This window comes from Balaenoptera borealis, assembly GCF_965194805.1.
Source record: "Balaenoptera borealis genome assembly, chromosome: 1".
NCBI lineage: Eukaryota > Metazoa > Chordata > Mammalia > Artiodactyla > Balaenopteridae > Balaenoptera > Balaenoptera borealis.
The window spans coordinates 14,766,847-14,781,070 of NC_138860.1; the positions used below are offsets into that span (position 1 = coordinate 14,766,847).

Consider the following 14,224-nt stretch of genomic DNA (forward strand, 5'->3'; position numbering starts at 1 on the left):
CAAACTACAATGAAGTTCCATCTAACAAAGGTCAGAATGGCCATCATTAAAAAGTCTACAAATAACAACTGCTGGAGGGGGTGTGGAGAAAAGGGAACCCTCTTACATTCTTGGTGGGAATGTCAGTTGGTGCAGCCACTATGGAAAACAGTATGGAGGTTCCTCAAAAAACTAAAAATAGAGTTGCTATATGATCCAGCAATCCCGCTCCAGGGCATATATCCAGACAAAACTCTAATTCAAAAAGATACATGCACCACAATGTTCATAGCAGCACTATGTACAATATCCAAGACATGGAAACAACCTAAATGTCCCTGGACAGATGTGTGGATAAGGAAGATGTGGTATATTTATACAATGGAATATTACTCAGCCATAATAAAGAATAAAATAATGCCATTTGCAGCAACATGGATGGGCCGAGAGATTATCATACTAAGCGAAGTAAGTCAAAAAGTGAAAGACAAATACCATATATCACTTATGATGGAATCTAAAATACAAAACAAATGAACCTATATACAAAACAGAAACAGACTCACAGACAGAGAACAGACTTGTGGTTGCCAATGGGGAGGGGCATGGGGGAGGGATGGATGGGGAGTTTGGGATTAGCAGATGCAAACTATTTCATATATGATGAATAAACCACAAGGCCCTACTTTACGGTACAGGGAACTATATTCAACATCCTCAGATAAGCCATAATGGAAATGAATATAAAAAAATGTGTGTGTGTGTGTGTGTGTGTGTGTATAAAACTGAATCACTTTGCTGTACAGCAGAAATGAACACAACACGATAAATCAACTCTACTTCAATAAAATTAAAAAAAAAACAAAAACAAATTCTTTGTGTTTCTCCAAGAATAGCATAATCATACCCACACATTAATACTACCTGGAGATGCATTTTCATATATATAAAGAGTTCTGCAATTTAAACTACTCGGTGAGTAGAAACTAAGTGCTTAGTGTCACGGTAACACTGCATTATTTGTTTAGTATTTCAGAGAATGAAAGGATCTGCAAGCCAGTAATTACATTACAATTGTCTCTCAGTATCCAAGGGGGGTTGGCTGCAGGACCCTGCCATGGGTATCAGAATCCAAAGATGCTCCAGTCCCATAATCAGCCTTCTGTGTCTGTGGGTGTGGAATGTGTAGACTCATAGAGCTGACTGTACAAGTAAAACCTACACTTAAACTTAGCTGGACTCAATTTATGCTGAGTGATCTTGAAAATGTTAACACATTTAGAATTAAACAATAGAAAAAGTTCTCCCTTTCTCTAGCACCTCTGCCCCATTTTTCTCTGTTCAGGGTTAAGCTGAAAAGCCTTCTACCAATTTGTCTCTGATGTTAAAGAGTATCTTACCTGTTCAGAGGACAGGAGTGCCTGGGACAGGTTTACAGCAGCCCTGAAACCAGGGCTTGTCAGATGACTGTGTGTGTGTGTGTGTGTGTGTGTGTGTGTGTGTGTGTGTGTGTGTGTGTGTGTGTGTGTGTGTGTGTGTGTGTGTGTGTGTGTGTGTGTGTGTGTGTGTGTGTGTGTGTGTGTGTGCTGTAGGGGTAGCTAGCATTGACCTACTCAAGTGAAAAGCAAGTCAGTCTGGGAAACAGAGCAGGTGAATGCAGCTTGCTCCTATTCAGATTCATACCTGCAGGTTCCAGAGCCCACGGACATCCACATCAGCTCTTCCTTTTGTTCTATTAATGCAAAGTGTCTTCTCTTTAGTTTGACTAACCTTTGCTAATAATCATCCAGCTCTCCAACACTGTGAGAGCAGTTTAGTTTCAAAGAGGTTTTAGAAAAGCAAGCTTGTAAGTAACTTTTGTCCACCGGGTAGAGTTCAACTGTGATTCAATGGGTCGGGGAACACTGTCTGGCACCCAGGTATACCCCAGATTTCACCTCTGGGAACGCTCCAGGGCCTGCAAGTAGCACCCTCCCTTCTGATGACCAGCCCCTTCTCTGGGCCCAGAGCCCCCGTAGCCAGCCAGCCTCCTCCCCTTCCCCTCCTCACTCTTTCCTGGCCCCTCGGCAGAGGTCAATCAGGTGGGTGCCGTTCTGCTTTGCCTGGGTGGTCAGGGGAGGAGAGGAGGAGGGAATTTGAATTCCTTTGCCTGCTCCTCCCAGCTGGAGCCTATGTCCGGGCCCACAGGGGGCTGGGCCTGGATCTTGTCAGGACTGCAAGGACTCATCAGCAGTCTCACCTGTTTGTTTTTTAATTTATTGTCTTGCAGTAAGAGATCTACCCTCTCACCAATACAGCACTGTTCTCTGTAGGACCATGTGGTACAGCAGAGTTCTAGAACTTCATCTTGCATAACTGAAACTTTCCACCTGTTCATTATCAACTCCCCATTTCCCCCTCCCACAGGCCCTGGCAACCACCATTCTAGTCTTTGCTTCCCTGAGTTTGACTATTTAAATACCTCATATAAGTGGAATCACGCAGTCACCACCCCCAATCGGGCTTTATTGGTCATCGGACTGTACACACTGCTCACAGCAACTGTGTTATCTTTTCATTCATTCACGGCTGCTCTCAAACTTCACTCAGCATCAGCCTTCCCAAGGTTGCTGGAAATGGCAGACTCTCAGGTTTCTTCCTCTGAGACTCAGGTCAGCCTCCCATGTGATGCTGATACCAATATTCAGGGGCCTCACTTTGACAAAACAGAGCTTAACAAGACTCAGGATAACTCCAAGCAAGGGAACCGTCGAGTGTAACTTGCCCACAGGAATGACCTGCTTGTTTCTTGATCACTAACCTAACCAAATGGGCAAAACTGGATTCCTCCTCAGGAAGGTCTAGGAGGCAGAGGGGCTGTCCTGTAGGGACAGAACTGATCACTGAACCCAGTCCTGGATGCTACTGGTCTGTGGGTAAGTTTCCTGTAACTGGACATCATGTTACAGAGTCGATAAACCCAGGTGATCCCATTCACCTTCTCCACACACTCGATGCACCGCAGGGTTGATTTAACTCATTTCCCAGATCACCTAACAGACTTCTCCGGCCTGCCTGGCTCTTCCATGCACTTCCCTCCAGCAGTGGTGCATCCTCTGTCTAAGAGCACGGCCTCGTCGGAGAGAGAAGGTTCCTCTCCAACAAGGGAAAGTTCTGCAGTGTCAGCCCCTCAGTGAGAGCCTCCTCAGGGCTCTCCCCTGAACAGAAGCACACAGCCCCAGCGCCTGAACTGCCCACTCAACAGCCCTGCATTTAGCAGCTGCCCCGCAGGAGGAGCCTGATGTGCTCAGAGAGGAAGGAGCCTTGGAGGATGGAGCCAGGAGAGTGGAGGGGGAGATGTGGACGGCGAGGGAGCCCAGGCTGGGGGACGTGGCTGGCATCTTCCTTGCTTCCCCGCCACCCTGTCACTTTTCCCCGGCTGCCTCTGCGTCCACCACAGTCCACGGGTCTATGAGGAACAGCTGCCCTCTCATGCCCCCACCTATTCTGCTACTTGGCCACAATACAGATGCATCACGGCATTGACCTCTGTCATTGCTGTGTCCTTGAAGACTGAAGAGATACGGAAGGTGGACAATGCTACCGTTCCCTCATCTCTGTTTTTTGAAGTATTGAAACTTAAGCAGTTTGACCAGGTTTCTGTGCTTTATTTGTGTGTTGCTGTGATAACTGATTTATAATGAGAAAGATATATATTAGGTCTTCATCCCGTTTCTGGCACAAAGGAGGCAAGCATATACAGTGGAGAAAAGACAGCCTCTTCAATAAGTGGTGCTGGGAAAACTGGACAGGTACATGTAAAAGAATGAAATTAGAACACTCCCTAACATCATACACAAAAATAAACTCAAAATGGATTAAAGACCTAAATGTAAGGCCAGACATGATAAAACTCTTAGAGGAAAACATAGGCAGAACACTCTATGACATAAATCACAGCAAGATCCTTTTTGACCCACATCCTAGAGAAATGGAAATAAAAACAAAAATAAACAAATGGGACCTAATGAAACTTAAAAGCTTTTGCACAGCAAAGGAAACCATAAACAAGACCAAAAGACAACCCTCAGAATGGGAGAAAATATTTGCAAATGAAGCAACTGACAAAGGATTAATCTCCAAAATTTACAAGCAGCTCATGCAGCTCAATAACAAAAAACAAACAACCCAATCCAAAAATGGGCAGAAGACCTAAATAGACAGTTCTCCAAAGAAGATATATACAGATTGCCAACAAACACATGAAAGAATGCTTAACATCATTAATCATTAGAGAAATGCAAATCAAAACTACAATGAGATATCATCTCACACTGGTCAGAATGGCCATCATCAAAAAATCTAGAAACAATAAATGCTGGAGAGGGTGTGGAGAAAAGGGAACCCTCTTGCACTGTTGGTGGGAATGTAAATTGATACAGCCACTATGGAGAACAGTATGGAGGTTCCTTAAGAAACTAAAAATAGAACTACCACACGACCCAGCAATCCCAGTACTGGGCATATACCCTGAGAAAACCATAATTCAAAAAGAGTCATGTACCACAATGTTCATTGCAGCTCTATTTACAATAGCCAGGACATGGAAGCAACCTAAGTGTCCATCATCAGATGAATGGATAAAGAAGATGTGGCACATATATACAATGGAATATCACTCAGCCATAAAAAGAAACGAAATGGAGTTATTTGTAGTGAGGTGGATGGAGTTAGAGTCTGTCATACAGAGTGAAGGAAGTCAGAAAAACAAATACCGTATGCTAACACATATATGTGGAATCTAGAAAAAAAATATGGTTCTGATGAACCTAGGGGCAGGACAGGAATAAAGACAGACATAGAGAATGGACTTGAGGACATGGGGAGGGGGAAGGGTAAGCTGGGACGAAGTGAAAGAGTAGCGTTGACATATATACACTACCAAGTGTAAAATAGATAGCTAGTGGGAAGCAGCTGCATAACATGGGGAGATCAGCTCAGTGCTTTGTGACCACTTAGAGGGGTGTGATAGGGTGGGTGGGAGGGAGACTCGAGAGGGAGGGGATATGGGGATATATGTATACATATAGCTGATTCACTTTGTTATACAGCAGAAACTAACACAACATTGTAAAGCAATTATACTCCAATAAAGATGTTAAAAAAAATAAAAGCAAAAGTCACTAATTGGGACCTAATCAAACTTATAAGCTTTTGCATAGGCAAAGGAAACCATAAATAAAATGAAAAGACAACCTATGGACTGGGAGAAAATATTTGCAAAGGATGCAAATGATAAGGGCTTAATTTACAAAATATACAAACAGGTCATACAACTTAATAATAAAAAAAACAGACAACCTAACTGAAAAGTGGGCTGAAGACCACAGTAGACATTTCTCCAAAGAAGACATACACATGTCCAACAGGCACATGAAAAGATGCTCAACATCGCTAATTATTTGAGAAATGCAAATCAAAACTACAGTGAGGTACCACCTCACACTGGACAGACTAGTCATCATTAAAAAGTCTAAAAATAACAAGTTCTGGAGGGCGAGTATAGAAAAGGGAATCCTTCTACACTGTTGGTGGGAATGTAAATCAGTGCAGCCACTGTAAAAAGCAGTATGGATGGTCCTCAAAAACTAAAAATAGAGTTGCCATATGATCCAGCAATCCCACTCCTGGGCATATATCAGGACAAAACTCTAATTCGAAAAGATACATGCAGCCCAATATTCATAAAAGCACTATTTACAATACCCAAAACATGGAAACAACCTACATGTCCATTGACAGATGCATGGATAAAGAAGAGTGCTATATTTATATAAGAGAATATTACTCAGCCATAAACAAGAATGAAATAATGCCATTTGCAGCAACATGGATGGACCTAGAGATTAACCTACTAAGCAAAGTAAGTCAGAAGAGAAAGACAAATATCATATGGTATCACTTATGATGGAATCTAAAATATGACACAAACGAACTTATTTACGAAACAGAAACAGACTCAAAGACACAGAGAACAGACTTGTGGTTGCCAAGGGGCAGGGCGATGGAGGAGGTAAGGATTGGAAGTTTGGGATTAGCAGATTCAAACTATTGTATATAGGATGGATAAACAACAAGTGCCTACTGTACAGCAGGAGAACTATATTCAATATCGTTTGATAAACCACAATTGAAAAAATATGAAAAAGAATATATATATGTATAACTGAATCACTTTGCTCTATAGCAGAAATTAACACAACATTGTAAATCAACTATACTTCAATAAATTAAAAAGAAACCCCAAACCCAAATTCTTTATGTTTCTCCAAGGACAGTATAATCATACCCACACATTAATACTATCTGGAGATGCATTTTCATAATATAAGAGTTCGGCAATTTAAACCACTCGGTGAGTAGAAACTAATTGCTAAGTGTTGAGGTGATACTGCATTATTTGTTTAGTATTGCAGAGAATGAAAGGATCTGCAAGCCAGTAATTACAATTGTCCATCGGTATCCAAGGGGATTTGGCCCCAGGACTCCCTCCCATGGGTACCAAAATCTGAGAATGTTCAATTCTCATGGTCAGCCCTCTGTGTCTGTGGGTGTGGAATCTGTAGATATATAGGGTTGACTGTACAAGTAGAGCCTGCACTTAAACTTAGCTGGACTCAATTTATGCTTTGTGATCTTGAAAATGTTAACAAATTTAAAATTCGTTACTGTTCATTAAATTCATTAACGAATTAAGAAACCCAAGGATTTGGTCATTGGAACCTCCAATCTGTAGCCAGTAGGTCAGAAGCACAGGTGACAATCTGGACTTGTGATTGGCCTCTGAGGTTGGCGGGGAAGGGGACACAGAGGGGACAAGAGTCTTGTAGGACTGAGCCCTTCCCCTGTGGAATCTGATGCTATCTCTGGGTAGACAGTGTCAGAATTTAGTTGAACTGTAGGACACCCAGCTGGTGTCACAGAATTGCCTGTTGCTGTGGAAAGCCTCCCCACACATTGGAATTGGTGATCAGAATTTCAGCTACACAGGGTGGCCACTAGCTCATATAGAACTTTGTGCAAACTGGGGAAGAGGGGTCCCCTCGGGCAGATGCATTTTGGCGCACAGTTTGGGGAGCAGACTGGTACCTGGGGGATTTATAAATTACAGCCTTTCCTTGCCCAGGTAGACACAGCCCCACGCCAGACTGCACCATGGGATTCAGTCACCTTTTACCTCTTCAATGAGTGCTTGGTGCAGCGATGCCTTGTGTCACCCTCCGTGTGACCTTCACCCCCCAGATCTTTGCCTGACCTCTATCTTGGCAGTAGGTGGTCTGGAGCCACAAGGAGTCATCTATCCGCACTGGCGCAGAGTGTCAGGGTCAAGAACAGACTCAGCACTGCTGGCACTTAAGTCCTTCCCTATCTCCCCTTTTATTTCTAATTCCCCAAGTTACACAGTAATATAACCTATAAATTCTCCAGGTGATTTCAATATACAACTCTCCTCCACCATCCCCTGACTTACAACTACAAAGCAGAAATACTCACCCCTGGTGCACATTAGAATCACTTTCGGAGTTAAAAAAAGAATACCAATCCCCAGGCCCCATCCAAGGCCAATGAAATCAGAATTTCTGGGATAAGGCCCAGGTATCGGTATTTTAAAACCTTTCCCAGATGTCTTAGCCCGTTAGGGCTGCTATAACAGAATACCATGGGCTGGGTGACCTAGAGGCAACAGAAATTTATTTCTTAAATTCTGGAGGCTGGGAAGTCCAAGATCAAGGTGCCGGCAGATTGAGTGTCTGGTGCGGGCCCACTTCCTGGTCCTCACATGGTGGAAAGGACAAGGGAGCTCTCTGGGGTCTCTTTATAAGGGCACTAATCCCATTCATGAGGGCTCCACCCTCATGACCTAACTACCTCCCAAAGGCCCTCCCCCCATATACCATCACACTTGGGATTAGGGTTTCAACACATGAATTTTGGGGGGACACAAATATTCAGTCTGTAGCACTAGGTGATTCTAATGTGCAGCCAAAGTTGAGAATGCTCTTCTAGGGTTAGTCTCCCTTGGTCCCCACATTTAGCCAAACGTAAGTGTCATCTAGTCCCTTGCTACTATGGCTCTGAAAATATTTCCGTCTAAATACAAACAAATATTTTAGTCTAGTAATAGAGAAATGAGGCCGCCTTTAGATACATACCATATGGGTTTCCCCCGGTGGGTATACATTCAATGGAGACATCCGCTTTGGAAGAGGCACTAAAGGAGGCCTCTCTCTTATATATGGTTCTTTGTGGATTTTTCTCTGTAGTATCAGGGACAGAAAAATGGCCAACAAGATCAAGCCCAGCATTGCCATTAACACTATGAACCATAACTCGCTGTAGAACTCCGTGCTTTTGCTCCCTGATCCTTTCTTTTCTCCAGGAGTTGTCAGCACCAGGCCTGCAAAACCCAGGGACAGAAAAGGGAAGCGTTATTTCAGAAGGCAGTTTTGTGATTTCTTGCTCTGTTGTTTAATAAATTAGAAAGGCATGCATAGTGCTTTGTTGCACTTGTGTTCAGGCTGGGGAAATGGTGCAGTGGGTCGGTGGGTGTAAGGAGAAGCTTACAGCCCTTGGGAGACCCTGCTGACACCTCTCAGGTTGGAAATTGCAGCTGCCTTGGCACCCTCCTGGGAAATACAGTTGGAGGGAGGATGAGGGGATTTTTAAGAGGGTTACCAAAGTAACCTTGGGAAAAGCTTACTTCACAGCTGTGTGCCTGGGGAGCAAAGTCCTTTCTGGGCTCATGTGAGGGTTGGATCCCAGACTAATATTGCTACAGAAACCCCATTACATACACAGTCAATGCCGTGTGGATTCAGGGTCCCCTCACTTCATGCAACTGCCCCGTTCCTGCGAAGTTTCTTGCAAACTGGATTTTGAGACGTCAGATACCATTTTCCATTGGGATGTCAACAGCTTGTGCTCACTAACATGTGGTCTTTATAGTACTTCTTGTACTCTGGCCTCTCTGTTAAGTAACAAAAGCTCTGCAAGTCATCACTCAGATGCCCTGGGAGAGCTTCCTGGGGATGGAAATCCTTTAGCAAAGGGACCACTTACCTTTGATTTCTATTCAGGTGTTGAGAGTTCAGTTGATGTGATTCTCTGCACATGAGGGTGATAGACATAGCTCACATTTAATGAGCATTTACCCCGTGCCAGTCCCTGTGCTAAGTAAGGGCTTTCCAGGGATGAAGGATCGAAGGATGGGGCGTAGCAGGATTGTCAAGTCTGTGGATGTGGGAAAGCTGGAATGAGCGGGGCAGACTCGGCAAGGCTTATGGGATCACTGCAGAACAGCGTTAAGCTGTGGAATCGCCGTCGGCCTGGCAATCTGAGTGGGAGGAAGTCTCAGAGATCCTCTCCATCCCGGCCCTTTGCTAGCGCCAGCTCAGAAGCCTCTGGACCCATGCAGCCGCCATGCAGGCTGGCATGCAGCAGGGGGCCAGGGAGCTGCTCTTCTAAAGCCAATGCTCATGGCCAAGAGGAAGCAGGACAGACACAGCTGTAAATGCCTACTCTGTTGACAGCCTTCCCCCTTTTCAGCCCCTCAAGGACCAGATGGGCCTGCTTGGCCTTCACACCCACATTGTCAGGGGAAGTTGATTAAAGGGGAAGCATTTAGCACTGGGGTGAGGATGTTTAAGGGAGGGAGAGAAGGTGACTAAAATTAAAATTTGAACTCCATGAGAGGGGAGCTACACTTTGCTAACCCTAACTCCGAATCTGGAATATTATCATTATTATCAACACAAATTGGCATTAGAGTATTTTCTCTTTCCTCTGACTTCCTCTATAAATTCACTTTTTTTTTGTGCACAAATTCATATAGCTCTTTATTGACAGAATTTGTGGTTAGGAGAGAACTTTAGTCATATCTCTCTGCATCTACAATTCAATGATTTGGCATTTTAAGAGTTTACCCTAAGTCCTTGCCTAATGTAAGTTTCAGGAGGACTTAAAAATATTCTTACAACACTTAACACAATTTCTTCCATATGGTGTATGCTGAGATGTGTAGATACATATGTATAAACAAACACAAATAGGTATAAACAAACATGCATGTTTCTTTAGGAAAATGAGTAGATACTACACTAAATATGATTTGAGTTAAATGTTTACCAAATCCAGTGCTGGTATCATATTGAATCAAAGGTGTCTTAACACTTCCTTCATCTGTAGTGCAGATGACCTGGAAAAAGAAAGCTAGACAAAGGTAAACGAGTCAGTTATTCAACATCTACAAATAGTGGGCACAGTTTCAGAAAAGCAATGTATTATAGCATGAAGAAGTCTGAAAACAGGATTCCACATCAAGTTATGAGGTTTTACCTACTATGCAAACTTATTTCTAACTTAAAAACTATCAAGAAAAACAGCTATCATTAGTGTAATAACATATATAACATATATGTTATTACATATATGTTACCTATATAGTAACATATATATGTAAGAGAACTAAAGAAGTTTAGAGATTATATAGCAAAGGAAAAGAATTATCTGAAGAATAAAGGCTAATTCACAGAGTGTATCTTGTTCTGCATATAATCTGAACCTGTTCCTTTAAAACTTACAGGTGTTCCTTTCACTAGGCAACCCAGAGTTTCCTACTAAGCGTGAAGGCTCAACAGGGATCTGGGAAATCAAATGGTCTAAATACCTCTTACAGTAGCCAGGAGCCTGAGGGAAGTGAGTCTTGTAAGGTCACACAGATGATTAGAGGCCTGGCCAGGGGCAGAACCCATATTTCCCAACTTTCAGGCCATCTCCCCATCACAACAAACTGCTCAGGTGACCAAGAACTGTGACCATGAAAATATGTAGGTGAATTGCTGTAAAAATGTTACTGATAAGTTTCAAATGCTGTAAATGCAATGCTGGAGCTCATTGTTTACCTGCCCCTTTTAGCCAAAATAAATAGTACATATTTTCAAGGAAACTAAAAAAATCAACCACTAATGAATTCATTGTATAAAACCAGATTGCCCAAAAGGGCCTCACATCTATTGGTCCTGTGGCCATGTTGATCATTAGAAAATACTTAGTACCTTGAAAAGCTTTTTCTCATTTCAATTTAAAAACAAGACAAACAGAAGAAGGACATGTAATTAAATAGGGAGAAAGTATTCAGTTTTAGAGGGAAGAGCATTGTTATTTCAAGAACAGATACCAATGTTGGTTAAGGAAAGCCCTTACTCAGGGTCTAAGATTTGGGGATGGTCATGGCCTGATTACACTCTCTTTGGAGGCTGTGGATGCATCGAGAAAGTCTCCGAAGTCCCTAAAAGTGTATTATTTTGGGATACTCTTTGCCTGTGGGTTTTATTTCTCTAGTGCACATAACCTGCCCTCTGGTCTTGTTCCTGGAGACCCTCACGTCAGCAGAGGCAGTGCTCAGAGGACCACATCAGAAGAGTCATCAGGAAAACCTGACTGACGCCGAGCAGTCGCTTTCCCACGAGAAGTGACCACTTAACCCAGGACATGTTAATGATAACCATCTGAGGTCGTCTTTCAGATCGTCAAATTGAGCATCTCAGAAAGCTGGGAAACCCAGCTTCTTGTGCCCTGAGAAATGGGAGCAGGAAACTCACTTCTGTCCGCGGTCTTTGGGATGTAGAGGGTGGTGTCGAGGCCACTGTACACGCGCTGCCCTCCATCGGTCAAGACGAACTCCTTCAGCCGCCCGTTCAGCAGGAAGGAGCCACTCCAGTCCACACATACCACGGATAGATTGCTGTCCACCGAGAAAGGGGCACGGTACTGGGGCACTGTTGGGAGAAGGATGTAAGTTCTAAAAATAGTTGGACGAAGGTTCTAGTTCTAAAAATAGTTGAGAGAAGGTTGCAAGTTCTAAAAATAGGTGGAAGAAGTTTCTAAGTTCTAAAAATAAGTGGGAGAAGGTTGTAAGTTCTAAAAATATGTGGGAGAAGGTTGTAAGTTCTAAAAATAGTGTGGTGTGTGTGTGCTTTTTATTTTAAAATATGAGCACACATTTTTTTTGTCCTTGCTGGAACCCTTCCTATTTCCCTTACTGCTTAAAGGAAAAACCTGGCTTTGGCGGTGAAAAGAAAACCATGGGAACACATGTGAAATGCTTTCTCAGCAATGTTGCACCTGCTTTCCAAAAAAAAAAATCAATGGAGAGTGGTGTTTTATGAAATACAACTATTAACATACAATGGTTCTGCTCATCAGCATAGCCCCGGAGCTCATATTTTGTTGCATTTTCCTTCTTTTAACAGGTAAAGTATCCTTAACACTATTAACTACAGTGGATAGCTATTTTTCATATCAAATCAATATTTATTGCCACAAAGCCCCAAGGACTAGATGAAGTTAATATTTTATTTTCTCCTAACTAAACTGCTTAGATGGTGAATTATGTTCTTTTGGCACCCATTTATTTTTAAAGCTTTTTCTTGAACCGTTCGTTTGTTTTCTAAGATAGTTAAAAAGCCTTGCAAATAGCAATTCGAGTATAATAATTCATTGCCCTGACTAATCAATCAATAGCACAGTACATTAGTATATAATCAAGCTCAGGTCTCCTAAGTATTATATCAGATAGAGAAGCAACTTTGTGTGCATTTAACAGGAATGAGCCCTTTTCATTTTTCAACTCTTTACTAAAATAAAGGAAGAATAATCCTTAACTGAGGCTCATCTTTTAAATGAATCATTTTTGTAGGAACAAATGAAGGGATACCATATCATCTTGTCAAGTCAGAAGAGATTTATTTCATGAGATCTCATTTTCTCCAAAATAATCAATACATTTGTAAGAGCATTAAGATCCAGCTTTATATGAAATTGGCTTTTAAGAAAAGAAAAAAAAAGTGAGTGGTAGAAATAAATTGGATATCCTTTTTTCCTTTAAAAATTAAATCCATCTGTTGCTGATGTGAGGAAATATAACAAAATAAGGAATAATTATGCTTTTGTGATAAGATTCAACCATGAAGACAAATTTGATTCTCATCTTTTAAAATAAGATATTTTCATAAAGTCATAGGAAAATTTTTCTGCAAATACTGAAATAAGAGCTATCAAGCCCTCTTTAAATACTTTTTTTTTTTTAACACAAATTGTGCCTAATATCACAATGGAACATACTATTGTATTTGTCTGTGGCTTCCCTGTCACTTAATTTTGGTAGATTTCCACTTCTCCCCTACATCATAACAGTACAGACAAGGAGAAGGCTTGTAAATAGTAGAAAAATAGAAAGGTAGGGGCTTTATTTGCCTTGCAGGATTTGCAGATCTTCCTGAGGAAAAAGAGTGATCAAACTATCAAAATAATCAGGAATAACGGATTTGAAGACTGAGAAAATGGTAACAGCTACTATGCCAATAAAGTAGTACAATGCAAGTACAATAAAGTACTTGATGTACTTTATTTCATTTAATCCTCAAAACAATCTTGTAAGAATTAGTTCCTAATTTTTCATGTGAGGAGACTAAGGTTTAGAGAGATCAAATAATCTGCTTAATGTCAGTAGCTGGTAGGGGACAAAGGATCTGAACCCAGGCCTGCTTAACGCCAAAGCCCTTGTTTTTTTATAATCAGTACACATTTATTTAAAGGAGCATGATTTACTAATTCACTTTATGGGTGCCCTTCAGTGGTGAGTGGTTCATCCTCATTGTTAAATATTCAGGAATTCTGTGAGTTGGTTATTAAACCCAGCCACTATTAAAAATTAAATCATATAAACCTAAATAAATTATATTAAAACAAAGGTAATAAATATTAAAACTCTGTAACTTCTTAATTATTTCACTACCTTTTATTATCTATGCTCTCATGCTGTTTAAATCTATTGTATCTGGATGGTGGAAATATTATATAATGGTACACGATCTTTTCCCAACTCTGTGTTCAGTGCTGTCACATTGGCAACTTGAAATCAGCCAAGTAGGAGTACTTACACCATGGAAATTGGTGAGCACTTCAAATCAGGACATTTTTCTTTCATGGAGGCCAGTTGTTAAACATTTACACCTCACTTCTGCTCTTCCACTGCAGGTGTAATTCAGGCAGAGGGGGCAGAATATGTTGCTAATGCTTCTCTAGACCATTTTCTGATCACGTTTATATAAAATTGCAAATACTATTTTCAAAGCATCTTCTGGTTTGTATTCTTCGATCCACATTTTCTGCTAGTTTGTATAATGAGTTAAAAGGAACATAAATG

At 41.6% G+C, this 14,224-nt stretch overlaps 1 protein-coding gene across 1 annotated transcript in view; it reads right to left on the reverse strand.

Moving 5' to 3' along the window:
- USH2A (usherin) overlaps positions 1 to 14,224 on the reverse strand; it is a 783,103-nt gene that overhangs the window by 29,994 nt on the left and 738,885 nt on the right. The window contains exons 67-69 of the mRNA XM_082362477.1: positions 11,619 to 11,795; positions 10,144 to 10,227; positions 8,172 to 8,416 (exon numbers count right to left, since the gene is read on the reverse strand). Coding sequence (XP_082218603.1) covers positions 8,172 to 8,416; positions 10,144 to 10,227; positions 11,619 to 11,795 — 506 coding nt within the window. The remainder of the gene's footprint in view (positions 1 to 8,171; positions 8,417 to 10,143; positions 10,228 to 11,618; positions 11,796 to 14,224) is intronic.